Here is a 16241-nt window from a genome sequence, read left to right as displayed (position 1 = left end):
GGACCCAGCGTTGCCTTGGGGTGGATTCCCAGAACCTGATTTCCTGCTGGCACATCTGCCCTGCCCTTTCCACACCTGCAGGAGCAGATGGCAGCAGTCAGGACACAACACACCAGACAGGCCTTGCTCTGGGGGTGCATGCATGCATGTCTCAGCAGGGAATGACCTCAGGCAGGTCTCCTCAGCAAAGGCACTGGGTACGGCTGATCCTTGATACAAACCGGAGCTTCCCTCGGGGGAACAGATAGTACAGCCAAACAGAAAAGTCATCTAACTTCCTATGTGACCTGAAAAATGAAATTAGAAAGGTTTCTTCCTGATGATTGAAACATTTTGTGAGACTGCATGTGAATTACTGTTTGAGCAGGGAAGGCTTCACTGGGAGACAGGAAGGGTAGGAAGGTTTTCCTGGACAGATGCGTATTAGGTAGGTTGCCTTCTTTCTTTTTAAGGTTTGCTTCTTCTGTAAGTCAGAATGTTAAACCAGCAGACAAATGATGTGAAGCAGCGTAGTAGGCATGTATCTAATTCTGTCTCTGAACTGCAAAAGACAGGGGTGCAAAAGAGCTCGGCCTAGGGCAAGAAATATTTCACATGTGTGAAACTCCCCCTCTCTCGGAACAGTCTCGTACGGTCCCTCAATTCTTACAGAGCAGGTAGGCTGCAGAGCAGCACCACTGATTATTTGGCTTTAGGAGACCTCTGGGCTCTGTGATGAAAGAGGGAGAAATATTTTTCAGGAGAATGATCCCCATTTTGTGATTTACTGACATGAGTAAAATAAAACCTAAAAATGACATCTATAGGTGCATTGTAGGAAGGAAAGAGAAGAGTCATTCACTACTTTGATTTTATTATTACATTTTCCTTATTATCATTTCTTGCATTAGGAAAGCTAGTGTTGCACACTTAAGTTTGGAGACTCCACAGCTTGTGCTGGGTTGACCTCCCAAAACCACAGTTCTGCGCCATTCCAGCTCCTGCATCTCTGAAGAGTTTTAACATTAGAAGAGCCTTGCAATCATTGCAGAAAACAAGGGAAATAATACCTTTCCCTTATCCTGGGGCTTCTGCACATAAAAACTTGTGCATATATACATACGCATATATATGTACACACATACACAGTTTGTATACACACATGCACACACAGAAATATATTACACACCTACACACACACACACACTCAAAGCTGTACTTTTATACAAGTGAAAAGTCCTGCTTACAAAAGAATAGAATTTCATTATAGATTAATACCTATATTCAGAAATAATGAGGGGTGTAGTATGTAAAAGAACAGATTTTTTTGTTCAAGCTTTTTCCTGGTACACTTCATAGACTTTTAAAACCAGAACTTTCTCTTTGAAAAATTCAGTAAGAGGGAAAAGCTACATCCTGCAATTTTAATATAAGCAAAACATTATAGTGATACAGTATGCAGGACCACACATTTGAACTAAACCTTTTCTTCAAGTAATGATCGACTTCTTTCTTTCGGTACTGAGTCTAATAGCTGAACTCTTATATTGTAACTTTTAGTAAATGAGCTCTAAAACTTTTCCTCACAGTTCTTAATAACCTAAATAGATGGTTATAACTTTTCGTTTTAAAAAAGGAAAGATGCATCTCAAAAAATCATAACTGTTCCTTGTTCACATTATAAACTCCTTGGATCTTAGTGAGCTGCCAAAGAAGATGACAATTAAAAGCTTCATGGTTTATATTATTACAAAAATACAAAATGAATTAGAAATAATTTTCAAATGATGCTATGCTATGTCTCTTCCAAACTGTCAGAATAGGTTTTACTTAGCTCAGCATTATCAACATAAGAGTTTTCACCTTCCAGAGTGCAGGTTGTGCTTTGCTCAATGTGATCATTGTAAGATTGTCCACCTTCCTGGCTGTTGGGAACAGCTGCCTTCAGTTTTTCCTCAATTTTATCAGCTGCAGTACGCATTTTAAGCTCTCTCAGGCTGTTGATTAGGGTTCCATAAGCTCCTTTTATCCCATGTCTTTGATACCAGACTTGAAACAGCTTAATCTTCTGTTCAGATGTATCACTAAAATTATCCCGAAGAATTTGATCTATGACGGGTTCTGGTACTTTGTGATTACGAACGAATGTCTTGACATCTTGGAGTGTCATCTCCCCCACAATACCAGGAATATGGGCGCTCAGGTCAATATCTAGAAGCATAATAGGAAAGGAAAACTCTTGGCACTGATATCTTACTGCTTTTAATCACCTATGCGGAAAGTTGATCCTTTCCCTATCCAATACAGATAAAGTTTCATGTTTCCTACACAACAAAGAATGTGAAATTCCTCCTGAGTTAAAACTTTCCTTAACATGAAACCACTAAATGCTTTAATAAGCACAGTAGGAGCTGGCATTTCTATAATAAGCCTTCTCTGTTGTACCAGAGTGACAGCTCCAGAAAATGACAAAGTCTACACAAAAATATTACACACAAAAATAGTGCAAGATTTCTGTGTCTATATTTTTTTCTTACAGTGAATTTTAAGAAATTACTTGCTTCTTACCTGCATATATGAGAGGTACCATCTCCTGAAAAGTGAAGCAGGGGAGAAGTTAATTGAAACCAGTTTTGTATGATACCAACCTTGCATAACAGGATAAACAGATTTCATGACATTTGCCTCTCCAGTTTTATTTTAGCTTTCCCCATGATTTCCCTCTTTCCTAGCCAGGGAATCAGACTGGACACACCTCTTTTTGTGTGACTTAGCTAGGGAAATCACCTCACAGTTGCTTTGGCCTAAAAGTATGCATGGGGACAGGTACCTTGGGTCAGTGGAGGCAGGATAATTTATAAAATTTTGATCTTGGTCATGTAACTCAGGAAGCACATCCACAAATTGTTAGGTAACGTGAAGAAATAATTTGAGGTGGTTACTCTTTTTCTTCTTACTTCTCCCAAAGGAATCCCCTTGGTGAAATCTACTGCATTCATGTAATAGAGGACAGGCATCCATGTGCTTGGGAAGTCCCAGCGTAATTTAAAGGGGACAAAAGTTCAGGCACCAAGCTGAGTTTTATCTGACTTAAGCAACACCACTTACAGAAGGAACTCCTGGTTTGGGGACTGCTTCACCCGGGGACTGTTTGCTAGGAAGATCCTTAGATTTTCTCTTATCTGAAACAATACAACACAAAACAATTTTAAAATCCAACACAGAGTGGATTTCTCCTCTGCACTCCAAGAATAATAAAATTACATCTGAGAAAGAATAATAAAATTACATCTGCTAAAGATGTCCATATTCACTCCCTTACTGAAATTGTTCACTGTGTCAGAAGAGTTAATGGATAATGAGAATACTTAATAGATATAATGCTATAACCTCTACTGTTGTAGGCATTGGTTATTTGGAAATTAGTATTTGAGAACAGGCCCGTACATCTGACTTTAACAGATGACCTTACATACAAGCTAAAGAACTCCTGTTGTATCTTGAACTGCTTTCTCTACCTCAGATTACTCAGATGCCAACCAAATAAAATTACATCTGAGGAATAGCATCCTATTCAGAGTAGGATAGGAACAAGGAATAGGGAATGACTTACACCAGAATATTCCTCCAGCTAGCATTAACAGTACAAATCCCAAAACAACTCCAGCGATCCATGATAGGCTTCCTTCTTCTATTGAAACATTGGAAACAGTACATGAAAGCAAAGTCAAGAAATGCAATACTGCAACACACTATAAAATTTAAACAAAATTGTGTCAGATTATAGGGATCTTTCTGTTCTCTCCTAATGGCAGAGGCTACTACTTTGTTAAAGGCTTATCTAGTACAAGTCACCCCTAAAAAGGAATGATGACCCCAAAATTTCCACATTGATCAAGGGAAAAGAGCAACCATGCTCCACAGGTCGGTGCAGTGCCTGGTATATATGATGCCCCTAGCTGTCAGGAATCATGCCAGGTCACTGCATACCATGCTAGGTTTTAAATTGGTACCTTTCATTTTGCATACGGTGTCTGAAGTTGAATTACATTGTTTTTCAACTAGGCCATTTTCACATCTGCAGAAAACACAAACAAATATTATTATGAGATTTTTTTTTATCTGCTTAGAAACTCTCAAGAGAACAAATCAAAATCTTCTATCAGTTTTTATAAGGTGTTTATTATATCAAGATATATTACAGCTTAGCCACTTAACTAGTTTTTAAGGTATATGCAGAGTTGGTGGATTTATAGAAGTTTTTTCATGTGCCTTTGGAAAGTCTGCATGCAAGTTACGTTAACAGAGTTAAGCAAAGGAAAATTAGCGTCTTTTCCCCCAGATTAGATATTATCATAGACTCCATCTTTAAATTGGCTGGAGAAAGGTGAATCAAAATTGGATATTTAACATGAATCAATGAAGGCATAAACTTACATGGTACATGGCTCACAGTGTGTGCATGACCCAGAAGAATTGCAGAAGTGGTTCTTTATACAAGTGCATTCTGTGTTCTGTATTGGGGTACATTTCTTTGCAGTCTCCAAACCTAAAATGAGTTCTTAAAGTTTGTTAGTTTGAACAAGTAGGCCTTACAACTATGTCAGTCCTCTGCTTGCAAGCTGTTGTACTCATACTCTAGTGTTTTTAGCTCTACCACTGCTGGTGCTGGCGAGGCTTAATTGCAGCAACAACATAACTTTTATAAGGAACCTTGCTGTGGGAGTACTGGAAGGAGGAAGATGGCAATGAGACCTCTGCTGGCCAAAAAGCTCAGAAAATTGATTATACAATAAAGTACTTGGTAGAAGGGGACTCATTTATAGCACTGCCAAATGTTGTCAGCTTCTTTTTCCCATTCAGACTGAAGGGACCTCAGAAATTCGTGGAACCCACCACCCTGCTTTATGGCAGAGTTAAGTTCTTTACTATCCCAGATAGATGATCTCTTTTTTCTCTTCCTGTGGACTTCCAACAGTGAGGAATTCTACTCTTTCTAGCTAACATGTTCCTCTGCTTAAATATCAAAACAAGTGAATTATTTTTCTCCTGTCCTCAATGTATATAAAGTGATTTCCATTCCATCTATGAAAAAAACTTTCTTCATAAAAAAATACTATAAGTAGATCTATCTAATATAAAAGCTGTTTTCATAGGAATATAGGAATAGAAAGGAATTTGAGTTATCACATTCAGTCCCCTGCTATAACAGAAAACCATGTTATCTCTCATAATCTGATGACGTGCTACCATAAAACAAGTGCTGAAGCCATGCATGAAAATACCAAATGAGTGATCCTAAAAATGATTCTCATGGAACTCCAGTGGTAATTTCCTTCTTTACTAATATTATCAATTATCTGACATCTCTTCAACCCCATTATTCACTGTGTCCAGTTCTGGGCTCCCCAGTACAAGAGAGACATGGAACTACTGGAGAGAGTCTAGCATAGGGCTATGAAGATGATTATGGGCCTGGAGCATCTCCCCTATGAGGAAAGGCTGAGAGAGCTGGGCCTGTTTAGCCTGGAGAAGAGAAGACTGAGAGGGGATCTTATCAATGTGCACAAATATCTTAACGGAGGGTGTCAAGAGAATGAGGCCAGACTATTTTCAGTGGTGCCCAGTGACAGGACAAGAGGCAACGGGCACAAGCTGAAACACAGGCAGTTCCATCTGAATATGAGGAAAAACTTCTTTACTGGCAGGGTGACAGAGCACTGGAAGAGGTTGTGGAGGCTCCTTCTCTGGAGATACTCAAAACCTGCCTGGACGCGATCCTGTCCAACTTGCTCTAGGTGACTCTGCTTGAGCAGGGGGGTTGGACTAGGTGATCTCCAGAGGTCCCTTTCAGCTTCAACCATTCTGTGATTATTGTCCATGGCATACTTTGCGTAGTCATCCCATCACCCTTTCTTTCCTGTCCAGTTTAACCGATAGTTTCCTTTGTGGCAGTATGCAAAATACTAAATTGTTATCCTGTACGCATCTTCATTACCCATCTAAAAATGCTTATTATAGTAGCTAATGAGAGCTAATGCACATGGTGTTTCAGGAAGGGGAAAACATTAAAAATCAGTATTCTAACAGGTGGTTAGAGTACAACCACACTGGAGATAAGAGTTATCTCTCTGCTTACCAAACTGGATTTTGGATATGATGAATGCAGAACTGTCATTCCCTAAATCTAGCTATACTGCAACTAAAGGCCACTTGGCAGAACCAGTAGGGGATTAGTTTAATAGATTAAAAAAAAAAAAAATCTATGATGGATATTTATGTAATGGGTAGTGAATTCCTGGAATTTAACATCCCCCAGCAGGTTCATGCACAACAGGCTCATAAATGGATACTAAAAGGACTAGATAGGGATGTACCTTTTAACATCCCTAACCACAACTGGATGCTGGGAGCATATGCAGGGATCAGACCAAAGACAGCAGTCAGGTTTACGTGCTCTCTATAAATAGCATCTCCTACCTCTACTGCTGAATGCAGAACAGTGGGGTAGGCAGACCACTGGTCTGATCCAGTAGGGCATCTTACCATCTCAAGATTTGGTCCTGTACCCCATGTAGCATCTTGAATGTATGACAAACAATGATATGAGCTCCAGTAATTTTAGATAATGTTATTAATTACATAAAAGACTACAAAAGTAGTCACAGGGAATTATTCCTTCTCTACTTCTCCCAACACCTCTTGTTTAAATAGAGAAAAAAGAAGAGTGCACTTTTCTACCTCGCCTCTGACCAAATTGTGTAGGACCTGCTTTACAAGGAGAAAAGCCTATGCTCAACACTGAGTGTCTTTTGGAAAACAAAGCTGTTTCATATATCCTAGTTCACATTTTTGCATAATTTTGAAAACTAGTTACTAAGAGACAAAATTTTTGGAGAAGTATTATCTTTTGTTAGACCAACTAATGTACTAGGTGAGAAGGTAAAGGAAAATGGAAGCTTTTGAGAACATAAGCCCACTGCAAATTTAGGAGCTCAGGCCTGGTGAAGAAAACAAGGTGCAGAAGCCTGTCAGTTTTTCCTAACTGTACTACAGCTGGCTTACTGAAAGATGTACTACTTTTCATCCTGCGTACAAATGTGTTAATATATGCCATATAAAAGCATGACCTGCAGGTAGCTTTTTATTATAATCCATAAAATATCACAGTGTTTATAAGATAATCTAATAGGACTGTATCATAACTCAAGGCTGAGGCCTGTGCAGAAACATTAAGTGCTATAAGGTCTACTAAGAACACCAGAACATCCCAGTACAAGTGGGTTACCTGCCTCTTTGGGAAGTAAGGAAAGGTACTGCAGAGGCAAGCATAGAAGAGGTGCAGTGTTACTCTCCAAATACTCCCAGGCTGAGGAAAGGCAGGTATAAGGGGAAATAAAGGACCAACATAGCTTGTTCTTCCTCCTACTCTGTGCTCAACAAAAGGGAACCGGAGGATAAAAGGACGACTTTGCCATAAATTCCTTTTTGTCCTGTTCCTAGGACATCTTAATCTGCATATTACCCTTTACTTAGGGTTTTCCGAGACTTTTCAGTCTACTCTTATATCAGACAAGGGTCATCGCTTGAGTTGCTATTTCTATAGACGTACCAAGCACATTGTCACAAGAATCGCATCTCAGACACTTGTCCAAATCGTTGGTATGATCGATGTACTCCTGTCCGTATTTGCACTGAACACAGTGTTCTCTAATGTTTGTTGGGCACTTAGTATTTTTAACAAAGCCTGCAGAGAGAGAGAGAGAAACAAGAATTAGACTTGTAATACCTTGGGTCAGAAGCCATCAGCTCTAAGACCTACTTCAAACTTCCTATTTAGTACGTAATACCTTTTGATTTACAAATATTGGCAGAATTCATATTCTTTATGCATAAATACGTGCTTTTCAGCAATGTAGCGTACATACAATCTGATATCCCTCCCTCCTCCTCCAACTTAGGACTGAAGGACAATTTAGGACATCAAGCAAAATGTTACATGAAAAATGTGAAAACCCATGGAGAATCTTGTAGGCAAAAGCCCATATTAGCATGTTCCTAACCTCTTTCAAAGCTGTGTATGTTACTGTTAGCCCTTTTGTGGTGAGCATGTTATATATGAACTATCTATATAAAAATCTATGAAAAGTTATTGGTGTACTGAGCTCAAGAAATACTTTGGAAGTGTCTGAGGTCCTGTAATGGAGAAGGGTAGAGCTAGAATGAAGCACTGTATCCAAGAAACAAAGCACACCACTAAGTTATCCCAGCAGAAAGTAATTGTGATTTCTACTTGATCACTTTTCAGTATAGTCTTATCATGATACTCACCACGTTCACATTTCTTGCAACATGTACCGCCTAAATTGTACTCAGCCAGGGTACACTTAATTTCCCTTCTAGCAATGATCCTTCTTGCAATAAATTTATTATATGCTGTGTGTATTGGAGCTTCAGTACCATTTTTGCACTGTGATTCAATAATTAAGCCAACCACCTAGAAGAGAAGAACAGCAAATTATGGAAGAAATTGTCAAAGATTGTAGGTGCATTTTACTACTAGCACAGAGCTACACCAGTACCATTATTCCACTGCTAAAGATGTCCATATTCACTCCCTTACTGAAATTGTTCACTGTGTCAGAAGAGTTAATGGATAATGAGAATACTTATTAGATTTAATGCTATAACCTCTACTGTTGTAGGTATTGGTTATTTGGAAATTAGTATTTGAGAACAGGCCCGTATATCTGACTTTAACAGATGACCTTACATACAAGCTAAAGAACTCCTGTTGTATCTTGAACTGCTTTCTCTACCTCAGATTACTCTACCTAAATCTGTACTTTCTTAGTACTTTTTTTTCAATTCAGTTATTTTTGTCCTTAGAAGATGATGCCTACATAGTCCTGGAAGAAGTGTTGCTTTCCTTCCAAATTAATTTCCACCCCTCCTGCTCTATTTTGGGAGGATTTTTCCTCAAGTTAAATTGCATGGTCCTTGTTTCTTTTTTTTCGCTACTACTGGTCAGTAGTAACTTTACCAGCCGTCACTGTCCTGTCCCTTTTCATGATAATAAGAAAGCGCAGTAGAACAAATAGAGCTCAAACCATTCTTTCTTTCTGTTTTGGAAGTAAAACGGGAAAAAGAACAGGATAGGTATAATTTGCTTTATTCTTTACAATGGTTTCTGGGGAAATCTGTACATACTTGGCATGCACTAAGTATGACATGTCTTATCTCTATAATGGAGCTACATAATGAACTGACAGCTTTTTGGCTGAAGAACTAGGTCCCCTTCTTGAAATATTATTATGCAGGAGAGCTAAAAAACTGCCTGCCTTTACTTAACCCCATTTTGATGATAGTTCAAAGTGATTTGTGTATTTTGACTCTTTATTTAACTTATGTAATACTATTTGCATGGAACCATAACAGAAAAAAATGAAGACAGCCCTTGTCTTGAAGAGTTTTCAGTCTAAAATCTAAGCTGAACTCTACGTTCCTTGTTCTTGCTCCTCTTTAATCACAAAATATTATGTTTAGTATTTCACGAAACACCCAAAGACAAAGTCTATGAGGGATACGAGGAAAGTAGAAAAATCATGTGTGGGAAGAAATGGACCAATGACATTGTCCTTGGGAATATGATAGAATAGGTAGGTTGTGAAGAAGAAAGATGGAAAGTTGTCTTTTTCCAAAAGGGGATTACTGGAGAATAAGGTGCAAGACAAAGAAACTGCAGACTCCTCATCCCAGTAGCACAGCTGATGGAACACAGATGTCTTGCCAGGCACAGATCCACTCTTATTTTAAATCAGCATGCAAAAAGTCTTAATTTGAATAATAGATTTTTAATCTTGCCATGGATATTTAAGAGAAGTTAATTCTGAATGGTTGGTTATCATTCAGCAATTGCAGCTTAATGCAAATTTGCACCATATCTGTTAATGCTAAGAGCAAAGGATATGCTATATACATATTTAAACAACTCTTAATAATCTGAATACTGGCTATTTTTATTATTTTACATTTTTTTCCTGCCTAGCTGATTAATTCCATCTTCCTGAGTTTGTGCGAAATTGCTTGATGCCAATCTCAACTTCAGTTAGTTGCAGAAAGACTCTTTAATTAGCATAACTACTTATTGAAAGATGGGTTTAAGTCTCAAACTGGCATCTCAAGTGAAGGAAGCGTTATTTGTGGCTAATGAACTGAAGTGACCAAAATGCCCACTGTCCGGTGACTCCTACATGGAGTCACTTCTTTTCATCCTCGAGTCTATGCAGAGACAGGAGGACAAAAAATATTTTCGTTCCTTAACACCCATCTGTTCTAAAATTTAAACAACATTAGTTACTAGACTGAAGCCAGGGCAGCCATGCTTTGCATCTGAGAAAAGGTTCAGCTGCCAAAAAACCTGGTTAGCACTTGAGCGCGGAGAGCCCAGTGCTCAGCCCGTCACTTCCCCCCTTCAGCACTTGGACTTTCGCTGCTGCCAAAGCCTTGAGGATGCGCTGCTGTGTACCTGTCCGTGGTGATGCTGAAAGACCAAGTTAACGCAGACCTCAACAGAAGCTGTCAAATCGCTACCTCAGATTAACACGATTTTTTTCTTTCTTTCAACTGGGATTACTGATTTGAAAACTGGGATTGGAGAGTGTGACGTAAAATACTTGATGAAGCAGCAGGCGCTTATCCAAGCAGCGTGCGGTCCCCTGCTTTCTGACAGGAAGCGATGGCGCTCGCCACCCCACTGCACGGCTTCCTGGCGGCCGCCCTCGCCAGCGCCGGCCCTGCGGGGCCACTCGCCGCATCGCCGGCCCTGCCGCCCCACACCGGCGGCCGAGGCTCCGCCACCTCTTCGTCGGCTCCCTCCGTGGCGGCTCTGCCGCTTTGCCTCGGCCGTGGGGCTGAGCGCCGGCCCGAGGTGCCGGCTGCAGCGAGGCCGGCAACCGCGGCAGAAGGATCCGGAAATGGGGCGGTCCGAGGCAGGCGCTGGGGGAATCTGCCTGCGCCAGAAAGCACAAGGGAGCCAGAGGGGTTCCCACCCTTCACGCGGGCTGCGTGGCCAGACGCACGGCCTGCAGGCGCCAGTGAGGTTGCACCGCGAGGCGACGAGCGTTTTTGTCTCCCCCTGAGATGGAGGGAGTGGGGGTGGCGACTCCGGTGGTGGCGACTCCGGATCCCCACACAGACCCCCTCCTTCGCTCAGCTGCGTGCTTAAACGCACGGTCCAAGACCCCAAAAAGCCGACCAGCGTCTCGGCAATGTTTTCGCCTCCGCTGCGCCCGGCCTGACCCTTTCCTCCTCCTCCTCGCGCGCCCTAACGCCAGGATCTGGTACCGCCCCGGGCCCTCAGGGAGCCATCGTCCACCCGGCCTCGTGAGCCCGTCTCTCCTGGTCTAGAGCAACAAAGTCAGCTCGGCAGTTGTCATTTTGGGGTGAGGGAAGGGGAAAAAAAAGAGCCTGTGAAACAATAGCGTAAAGAAAGGGAGAGGGTAGATAACCACAGCTCCAGCCCCCCTAAACGCACCTATAAATAGCACCTGGGCACGGCACAGGCGCAGGGCGACACTGGAGAAGCGCAGAACAGAAAGCGCGCAGAGAAGCATGTAGGAAATGGGAGAAAAGGAAAGACGGAGACATCTTTCTAAATGACCAACATCAGTAAAACTGCTTCGGTTTACTGAACTACTGCAGTCATACTGCAGCGCAGAGATGCTCTTCCCTCAAGCAAACATCCGTGCCTCTTACGTTTTTATAGCAGCGGGCTAGGGAAGGGGAGAAATACAAGATTTCACGATGGAAGCTTTTCGCCATCGTTCATGGAGGTGAACTTCCTGATACGCTTACAAGAAGTGTGGAACACTTCTCAGAACTCGTCTTTGAAGCAGCACCAGACACCTACATAGCTTCTGCTCGCAGGGACCGCACGCAGCGCCTTACAAAGCAGGAACCTTTGGAGAGCTTAGCTTTCAAAGCAACATCCTGATTTTTCAAACTCACTTTTTAGTACCTCATAGATTTGCCCCCTCTTAAAAGCAACGCATCATCAGGCATTTAGTTTCCTGAGCACACCTTAATTCCTCTCCTTGTTCTCACTGAGCAACGATTGCTAATAACAGAGAGGAAGCACGTTAGGGGCTTTCACAGTGGCAGGGTTGATAGGTGCTTTTTTCTGATGTGTACATTCAAACAGAAGAGGCTATATGTTTTCCAGTCTAAAATGACTCATAGAGGCTGTCTTTTAACTTTCTTATCCTAATCTAAAAAAATAGTTGTCATATCTAAACTAAAGATTAAAGTGAGCTGTCAATAGAAGTAAAATCAATCAGCGATAGCTAACCTTAGCAGAATCTATAAAACCAATCACACGGGTGCAGATTTTCTGGTTTGGCTCCTGTTGCATTGCCCAGGCACTTCCGAGATCGTTCTGCCTTCTCCCTCTCCCCTTCACCCCGACAGTCTTCCAAAGTGCATTCAGCAACAGGCATCAGCTAAGGAAACTCTGAAGACCTGCTTTCATCTTTGTTCCTAGGGCAGAGTGACAGGAGCTCCAGTTTCTTAGAAAACTGATGTGATTTGTGGATTCTCAGGCCTCAGATTCTTCCCCTGTTTGAGTGTTCTTCATACCGGGTAAATTTCCTTCAAGCGACAAGTTCCAGCAGATCAACCTTATGGGGATCAGATCTAGGCTTTCGAAATGTATACATGCATTATTTGCATGCAGGCCTTTTTAAAAGCTTTACAACAATTTTTCACCCTCTAAGTGAAAAATAAGTCTCTGCTTCTCCTGTCACTTTTGTAATGATTTTATTTTTTAGTAAGCCCCTTATGCTATTTCAAATGCTTAATGTTGATGCCTTCAGAGCTCGGTGGTCTTTTTTTCCCCCTCTCTAAATTTGTTATGAGGAACAACATGTGTGAGGTCACCAGGGGCTTTTAGTGTTTAAAAAAAGAGGAGGGGGGGATTTTTCTTGCTTTGTTACCCAGTGGGAGCAAAGAAAAAAATTTCATTTATGGTCTAATTTTGATCTGCATCTGTTATTTCTTTGACAAATGATTGCTAACGTTAACTCCATTTTAATACACAGTTGTGTTATCCCTTTCAGGATGGCTTTTTCAAGGAGTAGTAATTTTACACCATTTGTTAAGAGGATTCTCTACTCCAGTTCCTTTACTATACAATAAGCAATTTTTCCAGTATCACTTTCCCCCCCCCCATCTCCTTTTCTTCCCACCAAGGTGGAAGCTGACAGCATCAAACTAACCACTAAAAATAACATTTCCTCATGTTCTAAAATATTTTATGAGAAGCAAGACAAAGAATCACACTCAGCTTTCTGAAGCCTGGGGATGGGAGTTCGTATTTCCCCACAATTAGAAGTATGCTGAGCTTCTGAGATTTCAAGTAAGATGCATCTACTGAGTGTCTGTGAGAATAAGGAGCCTTACTTACAGTCCAGCATATTAAAATAGTTGTTGTCCAAACTCAAGCCATTGCTGTTTCTCATCCAGGCTGTCTCACATGCAAATCACAGTGCAGTATTCTATGTGTGCATGTGGGAAATAATGGTTAGTTGTTTTGTTTTTGTTTTGTTTTTTAGAAGCACTGAATAATATTCATCTAAAACAGTCCTACATTTAGGAGATAGGCAGCAGTATTAACAGCTCCCATCTCACTCCAACTATGTTGTGCCTAAGAATGAATAAGAGAAGCCGGAGAGGGTAGAAATTTAGGAATTTTTCTCCCTTCTCCTTGTGCGACACAATACAGTTTGCTTTGGGACACTTTCTTGTTGTTCAGTGAGTTGCATCAAAGATAAAGACAGTTAACTACAGAAAGATGAGCAGATAAACATTTCCAGAATTGAGGTCCTTATGATACTTGACACTTGGGTCATGCCGTGACTTTGTTGCTACTTGTTTGTATATATTTAAACAGGTGCATTAGTCCTATGGGAAATGAGAAAGGAGGGTCAGCAGAGTAATGTACAATGTCCTGTTTTCAAAAGCACATCTTCTATTGCCAACTCTGTAAGCAATCATATTGGATTATTATGAAATACTTATATAACATTTCTCTTTCTCTTAAGATGGCCTATTATTCTACAGTGTCTCTCTGAACAGCATGCGGTTTTGTGGCTTGTTTTACAGGGTAAAGTTAGAAGTTTTCTAACTAAGTAGGCCATTGCTATTTTGCATTATATCCCTGCAACTGCTCCTGCTTTAGCACAACACAAAGTTGCTTGCAAAACTGAAGTGTAACTCAACTTACTACTTTCATATTCTGGTTTAATCCAATCAATAAGTCAAATGCTGCTCCAGTTTACTGATTTATAAGTAGTGCAGCAATACACTAATAAACACCCAGAATTTGTTTTAATAGAAAGTGTGTGGAAGTGCTTTCTAAGGGGGGCTGGAATTTGACAGCTTCATGAAAAACAAGGCTAGGAATGATCTCTATACTCTGGCAGCAGTGTGAGGAGGAGACGTATTGTTTATCTGAGTTTATCTTCTGAAGGGATCTAAGATACAGAGCTAGACTGACATTTCAGCCAGTTGTGTGCTGTTGACTTTTCTCCCTGTATAGAAACAGGTATTATACACTTCTACCAGCAGTTGAAAATCCTCCTTTGTATTTAAATGTTTGATGCTTTGTGTAGGAGCATGGATGTAACCTTCTAAATTTCTTTACATAAAATAGTTTACTACCCGTTATATAATAAGCAAGATCAGACTTTGAATAGTTTCTACCTTAACACCAGGTTTTGGCCTGCCAAATTCAAAACAAACTATATCCATGATCAACCGCAGCCACAGGGTGGAGAGATTTTGAGCATGAATTTCCGTGGTGTCCCCCTGCCACGGGTGAGACCTGTGGCCAGGGAAGCAATTTTACGCTGCGCAGATGCATCCGGGGGGCCCGGCTGCGCTAGGGAGCAGGGCTCACTGCCACGTGCCCGGTCCCTGCTACCCCAGCTCCTGGCCCCTGGAGCAGGGCTGCCCCTGAGCACCTGCAGGGTGGGAGCTGCCACTAAAGCCGTTGGGGCCACCATATCTACGTCAGTGGAGACCCCAATGCTGAAGCCACCAAAATGCTCGCTTACCCTCCTTGTTAACAGCAGCCCTTCAAAATGAAGGGTAGCAAAGATCACTTTACTAATAATAGTGAACTTTACACATGTGACACAAAGTCTGAAGCTGCGAAGACTCATACTCTCCGTGGGGCATGACTAATGCAAGAAAACCAGGCCCTGCCCCATTCCCAGTAAATGCTGCAGTTCCCGTCAAACTGACTCTATTTCTTTGTTTTTTCCTGGGTCGCTCTCGGCCGTGGCTCAGAGCCCCTCAAACACTGCTATTCTCCATCACGTTGATTTAACAGATCCCCTCACTGAGGCCACATGCTGCTGTGCAGGGCAGCTCCCACCAGCGCAGCCCGTGCCCGGGCAGGCACCCGGGCTCATCGGTGCAGCCTACGCCGGGTCGCTGGGCCGTGGGCCTGGACCGCCGTGCGCCACGGCCAGCGGTCCTGGCCCTCCTGCCACCCGGCCCACGGCCACCTGCCACCCCGCGCCACCATCCACCTGCCCCACGGCGCCCGCGACCCCCCGCCTGCCGCCCGGGGAAGCGGCGTGCGGCGAAACAGCGAGCGCCCGGCAGCGCCTCAGCTCGCGGGCGTCGCTTCCCAGAACGACGACGACGAGCACAAAGTCACGTCAACGAATTACCTGAATTCCCGGAAAAAGCTGGGCGTCGCCTCCCGTTCCTGGCGACAACCAGTAACGCGGCGACGGCTCTGAACGCCCCGTCGCGGCGCTGCGCCCTGGCGGCACCGGCGCGAAGCGGAGCCGCGACGGGCCCCGGGTCCGGGTCCGGGTTCGAGTCCGGGTCCGGCAGCTCCGCGCCCCGCCGCCCGCCCCGCTCCCCCGCGGCCCCGCGCAGGGCAGAGACTTACGAGGAGCCGCGCAAGCAGTCCCGCGGCCATGCCGCGGCGCAGCGCCGTCCCGCGCCCGCCGGCGAAGAGAAAGCGGCGCGGCAGCAGCAGCAGCCGCCGCCGGGCTCCCACCTCAGCGCCGCTCGCTCCCAGCTCCTCCCATGTTGGTAAACACCACGCCGGCCCGGCACGGCCCGGCCCGCCCCCGGCACGGCCCGGCCCGCCTCCAGCCCGGCGCGGCGCGGCCCATCGCGGCGGCCCGGAGGAGGCGGCGGCGGGCGGTGCGGCTGGCCTTGCCCCGCCGCGTGGCGGGTGGGCG

General features: G+C 43.2%; 1 protein-coding gene and 1 long non-coding RNA gene across 5 annotated transcripts in view; one reads left to right on the top strand and one right to left on the bottom strand.

The window, feature by feature from the left end:
- LOC112979761 (uncharacterized) overlaps positions 1–16241 on the top strand; it is a 77827-nt gene that overhangs the window by 47922 nt on the left and 13664 nt on the right. The window lies entirely within an intron of this gene.
- Positions 837–16210, bottom strand: FAS (Fas cell surface death receptor). 3 transcript variants are annotated; one of them, XM_026094180.2, is made up of 9 exons: positions 15944–16210; positions 8311–8476; positions 7592–7726; positions 4417–4528; positions 3993–4057; positions 3593–3670; positions 3088–3161; positions 2548–2572; positions 837–2190 (listed from the first exon to the last, which is right to left on the bottom strand). In XM_026094180.2, the coding sequence occupies exons 1-9, from the start codon at positions 15971–15973 to the stop codon at positions 1775–1777; spliced, it is 1101 nt and encodes a 366-aa protein (XP_025949965.1). In that variant the 5' UTR covers positions 15974–16210; the 3' UTR covers positions 837–1774. The 3 variants fall into 3 exon arrangements, with proteins under 3 accessions (XP_025949965.1, XP_064370079.1, XP_064370080.1); XM_064514009.1 differs by lacking the exon at positions 15944–16210 and adding an exon at positions 12329–12710; XM_064514010.1 differs by lacking the exons at positions 3593–3670; positions 15944–16210 and adding an exon at positions 12329–12723.

This window comes from Dromaius novaehollandiae, chromosome 6 (assembly GCF_036370855.1).
Source record: "Dromaius novaehollandiae isolate bDroNov1 chromosome 6, bDroNov1.hap1, whole genome shotgun sequence".
Classification (NCBI taxonomy): domain Eukaryota; kingdom Metazoa; phylum Chordata; class Aves; order Casuariiformes; family Dromaiidae; genus Dromaius; species Dromaius novaehollandiae.
The sequence above is the reverse complement of the archived record's forward strand: the minus strand, read 5'-3'. Positions and strand labels throughout refer to the sequence as shown.

Coding starts and splice junctions, on each gene's coding strand:
- FAS (XM_064514009.1), bottom strand. CDS start 12,391: ATGCAACAGGAGCCAAACCAGAAAATCTGCACCCGTGTGATTGGTTTT. Junction 7,727..8,310: donor TTGCAAGAAATGTGAACGTG/GTGAGTATCATG, acceptor CTCTCTCTGCAG/GCTTTGTTAAAAATACTAAG. Junction 2,573..3,087: donor CCAAACCAGGAGTTCCTTCT/GTAAGTGGTGTT, acceptor TTCACTTTTCAG/GAGATGGTACCTCTCATATA.